The sequence below is a fragment of the Acipenser ruthenus genome, chromosome 27 (genome assembly GCF_902713425.1).
Source record: "Acipenser ruthenus chromosome 27, fAciRut3.2 maternal haplotype, whole genome shotgun sequence".
NCBI classification, from domain to species: domain Eukaryota; kingdom Metazoa; phylum Chordata; class Actinopteri; order Acipenseriformes; family Acipenseridae; genus Acipenser; species Acipenser ruthenus.
The window spans coordinates 25,419,401-25,434,351 of record NC_081215.1 but is presented as its reverse complement, the minus strand read 5'-3'; the positions used below and the strand labels follow the sequence as shown (position 1 = coordinate 25,434,351).

The 14,951-nt window shown below is 39.8% G+C and overlaps 1 protein-coding gene across 1 annotated transcript in view; it reads right to left on the bottom strand.

Annotated features, from left to right (window-relative positions):
• The window catches only part of LOC117432349 (myosin-binding protein C, cardiac-type-like), a 40,770-nt gene extending 29,079 nt beyond the window's left edge, over positions 1-11,691 (bottom strand). The window contains exons 1-9 of the mRNA XM_034905047.2: positions 11,546-11,691; positions 9,342-9,611; positions 8,207-8,281; positions 7,928-8,014; positions 7,380-7,528; positions 6,354-6,471; positions 5,779-5,824; positions 4,940-4,984; positions 3,059-3,118 (exon numbers count right to left, since the gene is read on the bottom strand). Coding sequence (XP_034760938.2) covers positions 3,059-3,118; positions 4,940-4,984; positions 5,779-5,824; positions 6,354-6,471; positions 7,380-7,528; positions 7,928-8,014; positions 8,207-8,281; positions 9,342-9,611; positions 11,546-11,570 — 875 coding nt within the window. The 5' untranslated portion in view covers positions 11,571-11,691. The remainder of the gene's footprint in view (positions 1-3,058; positions 3,119-4,939; positions 4,985-5,778; positions 5,825-6,353; positions 6,472-7,379; positions 7,529-7,927; positions 8,015-8,206; positions 8,282-9,341; positions 9,612-11,545) is intronic.
• Positions 11,692-14,951: the final 3,260 nt, after the last annotated feature.

Here is a 14,951-nt window from a genome sequence, read left to right as displayed (position 1 = left end):
ACGGATCACAATGTGACAATTTGGTATTTGCTAACTCATATGCAGATGCTGAACACCTGCACGTTCTGTACACCCAATTAACAGTTACAGTGGAAAGGAAAGGGTTTGTGGTGCTGCCCCTGGTTGGGCAGTTACTGTCATTCATAGTGTAGGTGTTTTGTGTTCTTCGATATTCTTCCTGTGGGTCCACATACAGTGTGTTGATTGTCAAACATCATAGAGAGTAGACCACAGGGATGGAAATAAGACTCCTATTGCATAGCAGTTTCACCCATTCCAGGTTTTACTACGAGCTTGATTAGCCACAGCGTAAAGGTAACAAGCTCAGGTGTGTCTTTTTAAACGCAACAGTAAAACCAGGAATGGATCACACTGCTACAATAAGTACTTGGGAGTCTTTTTTTCCATCCCTGGACCAGGTTTTTGAGTGGAAAACGGAATGTGTTGGGAAGGGCGTGTCGAACAGAAATGCCTGAGGCCAAGCACCATTACGAAAAGGCGTTTGAGATTCAGAAACTTAAAAAAATACACTGTGTTTGTCTGTAAACCGTACATGTATCAGCCAAGAAAGTATCTGTAGATCTCTCGATTTTAATTTAATATCTTAAATTAAAGGAAGCCTATGATTAACCCATTGAAGTCCAGTGTTTTATTGATGAAAACACTGGAAAAGTTTGCTGTGGTTCTGCATCTTGTTTGCAAGAGCAACCTGTTACAGCAGGTCTCAGCAATACAAATTCTGCCCCCTCCCTCAATAAATACACTCAAGTAAATCATTGTAACTGCTTTTAGCTATCAATAAAGTGCAATTAAAGTAAGGATCTTAAAAAAAAAAAAAAACAGCAGGCAAATGATCCACACACAAAAACACACATAACGCTGTGGCAGGGTGAAAGACTGTAGGCTGTTTCGTTGATTTGGCTGAGACAGGGTGAACAACCACAACTCAGGCTAAATTGTTGAATAGATGCACCTGGAACTCATGTAGCACTGCTATCAAGGGAGCCAGGTTTTGTTAAGAAGAGAGGCGACTTTTGTTTGTATCTCGCTGGTTTTATTTGTTGTTTTGTATAAAAATGCTCTCCCTGACCATCAGATAATCTGTTTCAAGCTCACACTTTTACAATGGTACTTGACCTTGACATTCATGTGATAATGCAAGGGGAAAGAGTGCATTGGAGATATCTGAGCGGCCAGTATGTGTGGTAAAGACTTGTCAGAATAACAAGGCTGTACCATTACCTCAGCTGAGCATTAGCCTGAGCGTCAGAGTTTGAATGTCTGTTTGCAAATGAAATAAGTCAGCAGGATATACAAATACAGATTTATGGTTTCAGGGTTATCATGTGTGGGGGACAGAATGCATTCAAAAACAGCAAATATTTATATATGTCAGAAACTAGCGAGATTGTTTGTAAACATTTCTACTACTGGAGCGTGCACATACAAGTGATATTAAACAAAATCTGTGGGGTGCTTGGTAAATAAAGGTGATATTGAAATGTGTGCAAAGTGGATTTTTTTCTTTTAAAATGCATTAGAAATGAGAAGACGTTTTAATACAGGTTTTTGAGATTCTGAGTCCTCCGGGTTTTACAGGTATCATTAAATCATGAAGTGATTAAGACTTGGACTGAGGTCATTTGGGAGTAGAGGGGGAGCAAAGAGCAGTGCCCCTGACTTCAAGGACCTTATGCAGCCCTGCTGTCATATATTTGACCCCAGTTGTGTGTAAGGTGAGAAGGGTTTGAATAATAAAGCTCCATTTACAACTCGTTTCTAATAAGGGGATGTACTTACCAAGACAAACAAGCACAGGAATAAAACGCCACAGTCTGCTGTGGGTGCTGCCTCGTGGTTTGAGCTTAAAAAAGGTTCGTTTTAACTCACATTAAAATGTCTGAGAATTCTCTCATGGCCACTAAAAATGTATTCCATGATTTCAAGAGGCAGACTCATTTTCAGCTACACCGCATTTCCTTCTGGCTCTATTTTTTATTGTTATTGAAATGAAGCAGTTGGAAGCATTCTCATTCTCTTGAGTCAACGGGTAATTTCTTTCCATCGTACAAGTGTGATTCATTAAACGAGCCGAAGACTACAGTTCTGCAGTTATATGTAGCTTTAATGGACCCTTGATCCAGGAGTAATGTTTCTATTGACTTTCCTATTAAAAGAGTATGATAACTAGTAGAAAATACATCAGTAACAAATACCACATAGAACAAATGTGGTATTTATTGCATCCACTAGAGTGCAGCAGAGGGACAGTCTAACAGTCACACTCTGGTGTACCAGAGGTTAGACATGATTCTTGGGGCTCTATTGAGGCCATGCAGGGGCTTTAAAATTCAACATTTTTAAAAGTCACCAGGGAGTGATGACTGAAACAGAAAATCGTACAAAGTGATTATAACAAATGAAGAAGGCATTAGCTAATATAACTCTGCTATTTCATAGCTGTACCAAGTGGCTCTTTAAGCATACACCACTCAGACAACTACTGCCCAAGCCTTTCCCCATTTCTTATCTTCAAGCAGTGTGTGGTGGAGGTACCAACCTGCAGCCATGCATGTCTGCAGTGCAATATTTAGCAGCAGTGTGTTAATGGCTGCAATCCATGCACAACGGGTCCCATGCATTAGTCTAGTTTGAGCTGCACACACTGAGATCCTTACTCTCTGAGAATTGGGGTAGGGGGAACCCGTATATCAGTGAAGGAACAGGACGACAGGAAAAGAGGCAAAAGGACAAAAGGGAAAATGCATTAGAAGAGCATACAACTTTCCAATGCATATAATATATCAAGTACAGTAATACACTTCAATGCACTGTGCAGGTCCATATTATATGAAATGTTGATATTTTCAAGCTGAAAAATGATTGCAGTTTGATTGATTATAGACCTGATGCCAGCACTATTCCATAGCAAGTAACTAAAGACTGTTACTGTTAAACAGCTTCATGGGTAGAAAGATATACTGAACAATATGTAAGGCACAGCGATATTAAATAATGGCTCGATCAGTGTTTGGTCAGTTGAATATGTTTACTGTACCTCTTTCTCAGCAAAGCACTGAAATCCAGCTCTCCCGCCTCCTCGCCTCCATCACAGCTACTGTACAGGACAATGAGAACAGGTCATCCAATCAGCATGGTCTGGAACCCCTGCTTGGAACCCTCATCTACTCTACAGCTCCGACTGCGCCAAGTGGCTACTCAAGGAGGGGTGTCCTGCAAAAACTTGATAAGCCACAATTTCATTTAAAATGTTTTTTTTTTAGATAACCTGTCCTTGGTTCCTGTTACCAACCTAATAGAAAAAAAGAAAATGCCTGTGGGGTTTTCCTACATATCTTTCTTTTTTATTTACAGAAAATATTTTTTGCAGGTCATTTTAATGAGGTGAATCTGAAATGATGGTGCATCAAGATTTTCCAGGACACCCAACTATAATGAAGAAAGAAAAGTCACTGATAAACTGATAACTCGCTGTTTAGAATTACCTACAACTTTTCGGCTTTCAGATAGATCTGAAGATTTGATACTGTTTATTAGAAAATTCACCATATAAAATAACTAGAGTTCAAGTTCTCAAAATTATCTTCTTGTTTAATTTTGCTGATTCAGTAAAGCATACAGAACTGAAGTTTTTGTCTCAAAACGCACATGTTAAAACAGTAGTAAAGTTGAAAAGCACAAAAAAAACTACAGAACACATGAGTTAAATTTCACATATACAATCAAAGAGGCATCTGAATAGAAATTGCAAGTGATGCTGTAGTTGGTCTCTGATTTTATGAACTTAAAGCAAACAGCTTACACTGCAAGACTTAAAGTGTGTAACAGGCAAACAAAAGGTGTTAAATTATGCCTAATAATTGTGTATTTTATAATCCATGCATGGTAAACTATTTCTATATTGACCACTGCAGTTACTACAACAGTATGGGTTATACTGTAAGGATGCACCCACATACTGTATCAGTGCCTCCTATGGTTTTCTTTCCACACGTTGGTTGAGGAGTCAGTATTAGGTTTTATCAACACCACCGCACAGCTATCAGTAATTACCGAGGGTACAAGACATGTATGAAAGGGATTGGGCTGTCATACATTATAGCGGAAGATATGTTGTGAATGAAGACAAAGGCTTGGTGTTAGTTTGATGAAATGAATAGATCAAGTACAAAGTGACCCTGATGGATCAAAAAGGTTCGTGATCAAACATGTCACTATAGGGAGATATATTGATTGGCTTAATTTCTAACAAGAACAAAATAACCAGAAAGCTCCATACGGTTATTTTTTCAGTGCTAAAGGTGTGGGTAATGAATGGAGGGGAGATATTTAGACATGAAATGAACTAGACAATGGAGACAGAGGGCTTTTGTTTTAATCTTATGCCACACTGGCACATGCCCTTTGGTTCCAGTAATCTGGTGCTAGTGTTACAGCACTGGGATTAAAAACAAAGCCTGTTTTCAATGAATTCCTAAAACAGAACAAAACACACAGTGTACGGGTGATCACGCTTATCCAGCCCAGAATTCTGTTGCACTAAAAGTACGATGCACAGTAACATTCGTAGCTTTGTAGTCAATCATTAGCACAAGGGATTCTGGGAGATTCTAATTTGTGCAGCTAGTCTCACTGTTTCTTAAAGGGATAGGTTGTGGTGCAGAGCAAGAGAGAGAAAAAAGTTTGCTATGTATCTCCAATTATTTATTTAAGACGACCAATGTTGTTGTATTACTATAATTGACCATGTACACATTTTTGTATTGGTGGTTAATGGATTGTATTTGCACAAATAAACAAGGAGGACTTTTTTTTCCTTATTATGTTTTTTTTTTTATTTTTTATTATCTCTCATCCCACGACCACCCTGCCAGAAAGCCTGGAGACAAAAGTCTGCAACAAATGTTTGTTTTACTACCTTCCACCTGCTGTACTCTTCCGTTTACCTCCCGGTATGAGGCTCCTAATGAACGGTCATTTCCATTAAGTGATCATTACATTGCAGGACAAGGTTTAAACTGACTTCATTGTTACACAAAAGCAGCAGACATCAACAGACACATGTACATGAAGCTGACCCAGAATGCATTGAGCACAATTACCAGTAGCTACTGTATGCAGACTACGGCTGGGCTGCATTCAGAGACCTTCTATAGTACCATTGAATGACATGCCAATACAGCGCCATAATGGCTCAGCGGCGCTCTATGTAATTCAGTCATTAATCCTGATAAAGAACAGCATTGTACTAGAGACAATTGCGAAACTAGACTTTTTTTGCGCTAAACCGATGAGTCCAATACTTAGTTTTAGTGCTGATGTGAATAAAAAAAATAACGTCTGATAATGGGGAGGGGGGCTCATATTAATACCTTCATTTTAATGGGGTCTTACCTAATAGATTCTATAATTGGGATTTTTATCTTAGGACACAGTGCCACCAGGTGGGAAAGAATTGTAATTGCATCAAAGATTTTAAAGCAAGTGAAAGCAGATTTTTCTAAACGTATAATGACGTTTAAGAGATATATTAACCTATACCATCTAGAAGTGCTTTAATTAGCTTTGTATACCCTCCTCAATTTTCAAACTGAAATCAATGGTAATCTACAGTGAGCAGTAACTCTAGAGGAACAGCATATATCAGCATTAATGAACTTCCAAACATTCTAATAACAGTGACATTGTGTATTACTGTTACAAATGTAAATTTAAACATTTAAATCAAGTTCATAATTGAAAAGCTCCAGTACTTACGTGCGTCTGAAAGCTGCACGGATATCAATTTCTTCTACATGTGCCTCTGCAAAAATGAATTGCAAAAAAACGAGTCTCAAAATCACAATTTAGGTAACAAAAAGTTTCTTTGTAATACAAGTACTGTACATGCATCTCCCTCTATGCACTTTATTTGGTATTTTGTAATGTTTACTACATGTATTTAGCACGCATTGAACCTAATTATAAGAACACATACATTAGCAACATGAATTTAACACAGTTCTTCTCCTCATGCTTAGTGTAATGTGTAACTCCGATGTGACTGTTGTGTAGTTACTGCACGTGCACTCATATGCAATAGAAGGCTTGTGGCTTGTCAGCACTGTCTCTTTAGCACAAGTGAGTTAGCTGACTCAAGTTAGTTTAAAACTGACCCAATGCTGACGTTCCTGACCTCTGTGTCTTTGGGATCTCTTTCATAATCTATTAAATATTCACAAGCCAAGCTCTTTTTTTGTGCTGATTTTCCAGTATGAGCCACACAACCGGTGTAAATGTGACATTTTAAAAGTCATTTAATCAGAGGTGTTGAGTGGTGGAGGATGACATACCGTGCACAATGAGATCAAAGTTGCAGCTGTCAAACTTGTCCTTGGAGGAGACTTCACATCTGTACGCACCAGAGTAGTTGGCCTTGGCTCCAATGATTTGCATCTCAAAGGTGTACACCTGCAAACGACCAGCACAGCTCAGTTCAGCTCAGCGCGGTTACAAAGAACCATTGCAGGCATCTGTATTGTGGAATGATATTGGACAGCAGCAGTTTTGTGCGTATGCAAAATTATCATGCCTTTCTTTGCATTACAAAAGTGACATTTTTTCTGTAATAATAATAATAATAATAATAATAATAATAATAATAATAATAATAATAATAATAATAAGCCTACCTTTATATATCACTTTGTTGAACACAGTCAATGCTTGCTCAGTATCTACACTTAGGGTCCAGGTATAGTAATTGCAATCTCTCTAATCTCATCCAATATTTTCCAACCACAGATAAGTTGATCAGTAGCAGTTTTCTAGACCGTACTCCCTTTCCTTTCAACATGTGCCACAGTGGTTCTTGATTTCAGTAACACTTTACATTAAGTGTCTAATCACTGTGTATTTACATAGTAGTTACTTAGTAAATACATGTGTACTTACACATAATTACAATGTTATTATACTGTATATAGTTACAATGTACTTAATGTGTGTATGTAAGTACACGATTGTATCAGAAAAGAGTTAAGGCTGGGATTAGGGTTATATTGTGTAAAACAATTTGCACATTAAGTACATTGTAACCATGCATAATAACATTATAATTATATGTAAGTACACATATATTTACTACGTAACTACTATACAAATACACAGTAATCAGAGACACTTAATGTAAACCTTGGTTGAACTGCAGTCCATTGTTCTGCCAATTAGCTACCAGGTAACAACTCTAGCCCTTATATGCTCCACAGTTGATCATGTGGTCAAACTCCCCCTGGAGCACTGCCCGGCACCTGTTCATGTCTGAATGTTTCCTGACACAGTGTGGAATGGAGTCCGGTTCTGAAGCGGGCTGCTCTCACCTTGGTATTCCTGTCGTACAGCTCCTTCAGCTGCAGGTGCTTGCCTGCTTTGCTGGCCAGGTCCATCCACTTGCCTTTAAACCACTTCACTGCTGGTTTCTTTATTAGGTTGGCGGATCCAACCTTTGCAATGAAAGTAATGTTGGCACCTGAAAATTCAATTAAAATAATAAAAATTTATTAATAATAATAATAATAATAATAATAATAATAATAATAATAATAATAATAATAATAATATCTTTATTTTTATATAGCGCCTTTCATAGTGGACCACCATCACAAAGCGCAATATATTCAGAGTCACTTGCAATAGGGCATTGATTTAACATCTCATCAACAGGATGGAGCACAAGGAGGTTAAGTGACCTGCTCAGGGTCACACAGTGAGTCATTCAGTGGCAGAGGTGGGATTTAAACTGGTGACCTTCAGGTTACAAGCCCTGGACTTTAACCAGAAGGATCTAAAACAAGTATACAAACATTGCATTTCTTATCTGACAGCGCACCTCTAGGTGAAGAGTTAATATCAGCTCATTCTCTCTTACCCATTGTCACCTCTCCACTCTGGGGCTTCTCCAGGAATAACCCAGTCAGGTCCTGTCTCGTGTCTGGTTGCTGGCTCTCAGCAGGAGCTGTGGAAAGCAATGTACTCAGCCTTTCATATTCTATCATAGCCACTACAATGAATCTCAGCCCATTGAATGGAACGGAGAGGCAAGGGCTGGACGTGTGTGTTACATGTACTACAACAGCCCTGAATTTACACCCCGATGAAGCTTTTCATGTTACGATGTCGCTGTCGTCTCATTCTCACTCCTCCTCACCTTCTTGCTCGTGGCTTGCTTGAGGTTGTCCTTCAGCAGAGGCAGAGGAGCTGGCAGCCGCATTTTCCGTTTTCTCTGTAAAATGTCAATACAAATTTAAAGATATGGTGTCAAGGTACAGTCTCAAACCCTGCGAGCAGTCTTTATGATACCGAGTCTGAGCTACTGGAAACAACAGGAAAACATGTTCAGTGCTTACTGCAGTCTGGTATCCTTTACATTACAGTACTGCTAGTCACACAAGGCTTCAAGCTTCAAACTGCTTTATTACAATAGCCCCTTCAGCTCTTGTGTGCACAATTGTACCATGTTAAGTTTCCTATCTGTGTATCTAATCCAAACTGCCTAAGTAACTGGCCTTCATATAAAATAAACAAAAGACATTTGGCAGCACTGCTTCTGTTGGCATGCACTATATTGACATTTGAAGTTAAACAAAAAAATAAGGAATCTAACATTTCCACTGCATAGATGGAGGTTTAAAATCTTATATGAAAACTCTTCTATTGTCTCCTATGACACCTCTGTGGGGCAATGACTGAGTTCTGAGGGGAGACTGCCCCCTATTGGGTAAGAAATAATATTGCACTGATAATACTGCACGGAATTCAGTTTTCTGACGAGGGTTTAGCGTGTGAGATCTGACAGTATTAGGGTTAACGACAAGATACATTTGAGTCCTTTATTTAAAATCCCTCAAGCCCCTTTACAGACACAGCAGTTAATAGTTTATTATGTTTGACAATAAACCCCCATTACTTTCATGTAGTGAAATAGGTGTGCATATTAATTACTGTATTTCTGTGATTTATTTTAGGTAATGCATGAGCTTGCCAATCACGTTCCTGTATTATAATTATCAGTTTGCATGACGGCGTCCCTAACAGAGACACAAATGGTAATGAATGCCTCAATGTTAAAATGAAGGTCATCCCTCGAGATATGAGTCGGCATGCAACAAGTACATCTGTCATCTCTCCAGAATAAACACTTGTATTGAAACAGGGGCCAAGGCTTCTGAACTGTTATCTTCATACATCATTGCACATTTAGTGGTTTTATGATATAATGGTGACTGGTAAAGGTGGCGTACAGTAAGTTTAAAAGACTGGGTGATGATTGGTCTGAGACCTACCTTGCTGTTCTTTCACTTTGAGTTCAAATTTGACCTTGGAGCTCCCTGCAATTACTGAGTAGACGACGTCGTCCTCCTTGCTGATGCTGTTGATGGTTAGAGAGTGTTTGTTTCCGTCCGCAGTGATCAGGTATTTCTCACTCGCCACGATGTCGGCCGAGTCCCGTTGCCATTTCACCTTGGTGTCCTTCTTCTCAGTCTCAGCTTCAAAAACAACCGTCCCGCCGGCCACAGCTTCTGAACTCTTGGGCTTCTTGGTGAAGGCGGACGCTAAAAGTTGAATGAGTTTTTCTCAGGTAATTTTAACAGATTTTCAGTATGCTGTATATCAGCTTTTAAGCCACACTATAACATACAGGAAAGGCACTAACTTCCTCCCGTTGCCTTGTCACATCTGAACGGATCACAATTCAAGAGAAGATTAATATCTGCCCAATCTTGGGACTTGCCAGTCTGTATGAACATGGTTCACTTTCCTCAATTTCCCAAGCTAGTATTTCTCATTTAGCTTCTGGTATATTTACATGGATTGACATATACTGTCACCTTGCATAAAAAGGTACAAAATGATTGAGCCTGGACAAGCAGCCGTGCCATTACCTGTACCATCCTGCAAGGGTCAGTAATACTGTTAACGGCAGGGCTTCGCACTAGCACCTTTTTACTTTTGATTGTTATGTGCCCTGTGAGTAAAGACATAATACTGATGCATTGCTCCCGCATTGTAGGCCTGTTGTATGGTGCCATTCAGTCAAACGCTCTAGTGTCACAGTGTAAATACAGTAGAAGCGTTGCAACTAATAAGCCAATTGGACTCGATGTTCAGTTTATTCACCTTCAGATTTCTCCAAGCTACTAGAGTCTAGAGAATACCCGCGGATTAAGGATCTGCAAGGTGACTGGGTATGCTACCCAACAGCTGTGACGCAAATTCTAACATTTGTGCTATGCCACTTAACGCGGGCCCATGAAAGAATCTCTGGAATAAGTATCCCCTTGCACTTAATAATAAACACATTCTTGATTCCGTTGCTTTTTGTAAAGCAGCCCAAGAAAGCAATTAAATAGCTTCCATCTGTCCGATCAAATCAGCAAGCGCACTGCATCGCCAGCTGGTCTGACGTTACCAGAAACTGATGCCGGACCATTTCCATTTCCACAATGCACACGCCATGAAGCTGCGGCATGCCCAGAATGGTGGAAAGAATTAGCGCTGGTATTTCAATGCTTAGTTGATAATCGAGCAGAATATCAGTGAGATCTAAAACTGTGTAATTTGTTAATCTGCATAACAAAGGAAGTTTGCAATGTGGATGGAAAGTGCTAACAGATTCATGAAGGCAAGCTTTCCAGAGGCAGGCTTGCATGTGCAGTAAAACCCTGTTGATGGTGTGGCTGTTGATTAAACCCATTGTGATAAGACTGTTGGTACTTTGCTTGTTTTGTTTTTGGCTTATACAGATTTTTGTTTTTAACTCCTGCTACCTGTCACTTCATGCAGAGAATCCCCAAATAGCCAAACAGCCTCTGGCTGAAACAATACATGTAGAACATGAAAATACACATTCAATTCAAGTGAAATTCTATTGTGTATAAGCACTTGAATATAATAGTTCATAACATTTGTTTAACATATGGCACTGTCAGGTGTTGTTTTTATCAATCAGGAAGGTAAAATGTTTTTTTCTATGGAAGAGTAAATTAGTTAACCAAATAACGATGACATCGCAGCTTAACAGTTTGTTTTATGAGCTCAGACACCTGGAGAGGAATGTTTAGCCTGGTTAATTAATGTAGAACATTTCAAAATCTGGATCATTATGGCAAATATGGGATCAGCAATATCTAAAAGAACCTCAAAACCTTTTTGAATGAAATATACTCTGCCACACAATAAGAAGGATAAATAAAGAACAAGTATAATGTGTTCTTGAGATTTAGGAAAAAATGACAATAATAAATAACTGAATAAATACGTAAATAAACACATTAATAAGTAAATAAATAAATACATTCTAATAGTGAAATTAGAATTCCTCCGGGCCTCATGACATTATAAAGCACCTACAGATTCCTTGACCTGTTTTCCATTATAGATTCTGTAACACTTTCTTTTGTAGCAATTCTATATACATTAAAACCATGATATATGCGTCATTTAGATTTGATTGTTTGCGAATAATAATTCTGGTACATTCCCTTACCGGCTTTCTTGGCAGGTTCTGGCATCTCGGAAGAGAGTGTCCTTGGATAGGAGTCCCAGCAGACAAACTTGAGACACTACAAACAGTGCCTTTAAAGATCTGCTGAGCGCTTATCCAGAGTGAGGCTGAAACAGCAGACCCCCCTCCCCAACAATGGGACACCAAACATCCCCCTCCACCAATAAAAAGAGATTATTCCATCAATCCCCACCCAACTCCATGATGCACATGACAGAATCCTCATCCTAAATTTAGACCACGACTACAGTGAAGTCACTCACACATTCCCAGATCGTTCCTCCTGTTCTTGTGTACTGTGCAATGCTGTAGAGATAACTTGGGGAAGCATTCCCACAGGAAATCTTAACAGTTGGCTCAGCTAGGACAACCTTAAAAAGCAGCAAGCACGTACCTCGCCTTTCTAGGAACTGCCAACTAATTCAGAGAGCCAAGGGCCACAACAAATGGGTGTAAAAACAAAACGCTACATTTTCCAGAGAAGATCAATTGGAAGAAACCCCTCATTCTGGTGTGATGAACATGATGTCTGTTTGGAATGCCTGCAACTGTTCTAGACTGGTGGTTAATATAGAAACACGCTTAAAATAACACAGGAGTGAAAGTTTCGTGAATAGGGTCCAGTTAGTCAAGTAGGCAAACGCCTCAGCTAATGCCTTTTACAGTATCATGATTCTAGTGAATAAAATGTCAATTTGGAGATTTGCTGCCTTTCCACAGGGGTCCACAGTGAAGCCACATAGGGTAGTTAGGGACCTGGCATATCTTTCCAATGACCTTACAGCCAATTGACATTTCCCAGAATGCATCTGTGGATAAACCGGCCTGCCCTCTTCACAGATATATCTCGCCCAGCTCTCTCCCAGACTGGCTGTCTGGAGGGTTTTGCTAAGCTTTGTTATGTGGTGTGTTGCAGTATGCTGGTTACTAGGCTGCAAGGGGGGCCCATACCAAGCCTGCCTGTCTTCTGGAGTCTGCACCTTCACTCTGGTCTATATTTACATACACTGAGGTCGGGGACAAAGAGAACTTCTGTGTTCAGTACGTGTTTGTCATTTCTGGAGTTGTCTGCTGTGTGAAAAATGATTCTGCTGAACAGAGATACGGAGAAGGGTTGGAAAAAATGTGATCAGGCTGCTTAATCATTCTAGCAAGTTACCTGACCAATAGGAATGTGTGTAAAAATGAAGGGCTAGATTCTCAAACCTATTTACTCTGAATATTCTAAATGTAAAAACACCCATTAAACATCAAAAACAATTAAGAAACAACTCAATACTTCATTCAAGCCCCTGAATTAAAAGTCTTAGTTGTTTATTTCTGGGTTGCTAACTTTAACTTTATGTTTCTCCATTAGGAAAAAAATTGGGGGTAATGACGAATTAGAGTAAATCACTCTGAGAATTGAGGAAATCGGTCCTTCATGAACATATTGCTATTGTTACTGACTTTTAGAACTTTTTCATATTTATTTATTCATGTAGAGTCCCAATAGTAAATGAGGATTTTTTTAAAAAATATCTCATATGTGAAAACTTAGCAAACTGGGCCGATCCACAGTTCCTGAGAGTACTTTTAGATTTGCAGCCTTTTCTATCTAGGTGTGTTTCCCTGCACAGCGCAGAACTAATTAATTACTATATACCAGATAGCCTTATAAGTTAGTTTACAGATATCTGAAGACTAGTTTACACCATTTCAGTTAGGAAACTCATATGACAGATTATCCATTAAAGCTTAGACTAAAGTTTATACATATTTTACACTACATTCGTTGGCCTTTGGCCTCACCTTTCTAGGTACCCCTGCCTTTAAAGGATCTCACAGATAAGTGGAGAGGCTGACCTTAGGGAAGCCATGGGCCGGGGGCCAGGATAGCTGCCCCTCCCCAGTTAGAGAAATTAATGTGCAACAATATTCCACTGTTCAAAGGAAGCTATTCTTTTAGGTCAACACACAATATAAAGCATGTGTCACTACTGACCTCTAGTGGCATGTGGCCTATTTGCAGGTACTGCATAGACCCTTCCGGCATGTTTAATGGGTTACCTCATTTTGAAGTGTGATGTTCTGTTCTCTTGAAACACTCTAGTTTAGGGGTTGTAAATCAACTTCATTTATTGAAGAATTAGGTACGGTATAAAAATTAAAAAAAACACTGAATAAGGCATGTCAACAACCAAAAATGTGTGATACTAGCATGTAGGTATACCAACTTATAGGAGGCTGTGTGGTCCAGTGGTTAAAGCAAAGGGCTTGTAACCATGAGGTCCCCGGTTCAAATCCCACCTCAGCCACTCAATCACTGTGTGACCCTGTGGCAAAGTGCCCCGCCCCTGTGTGCATTTGTGTGTTCTGTGTATGTATGTATGCGTGCGTATGTTAATGTTGGTGTATAGATTAGTACACGGGATATAAACGGGTCTGTGTTTCACGTATATTTAAAAAGTGTAGATTTGTATTTAGGCACGAGGAGAGCACAAATCACTTCACGTGCTGGTTAAATATAATATGCGAGCACGGGGTTGCACAGAATTAATTCACGTGCTGGGATTCAAGTGAATAATTAATTAGTAATTGAATCCCAGCACAACAGTATAAATAGGCACATTTTTAGTCAGTCAGGGTTAGGTGTTCGGAAGAGGAGAACGGGAGAGAGAGAGAGAGAGGAGAGTTAAGTTAAAGATCGTAAAAGTGAAGATAAGTGTGTGTACTCACCGTGTTTGTTTGTCTCCGTGCACCGTTTGTTAAGTGTCAGTCGTTTTGTCTGTGTGTTTATTTTGGCGTCAAGTGCCGTGTCCTGTTTTGTATTCCGTTGTTTAAACCTTTTATTTTGTTATTAAACGCTGAGTGCAGCCATTGCACTCAGCTCATCACAACCACCGTCTCTTTGTTTGGATTCCTTTCTGGTCTGACGCAACCCACTCTGGCCGTCTTTGTGACACGTGGTGTCTTCGTGGGATAGCCGCGCCTCCAAGCGTCAGACCAGGAGGGGTATGGATTAAAAAAAAAAAAAAAAAAAAAAAAAATTACAAATATTGTTTTGGGGGAAAAAAACAAAACAAAACAAAAAATCAATGGCAGAAGACGCCATCAAACTGCGGGGCTGGTTCCTGGAGAATGCTGGGCTGGAGGCCCAGTCTCTGCCCATGGTCGTCCGGGCCCTGTGGATGATGGACAGTGAGAGATGGGAGGCCTTTCAGGAGGAACACACCCCAAACACCTTGGAGGAAGGTGTGGAGTTTGTCCTCAGCTACCTGGAGGCAACCATCAACGGAACAGCAGCCCAGGTAGCAGGCCCACCAGCAGAGGGTGAATGCCTGCTGTCCCCATCTCCACCAGCAGAGGGTGAATGCCTGCTGGTTTTGCCTCCACAGCCCAAATGGGA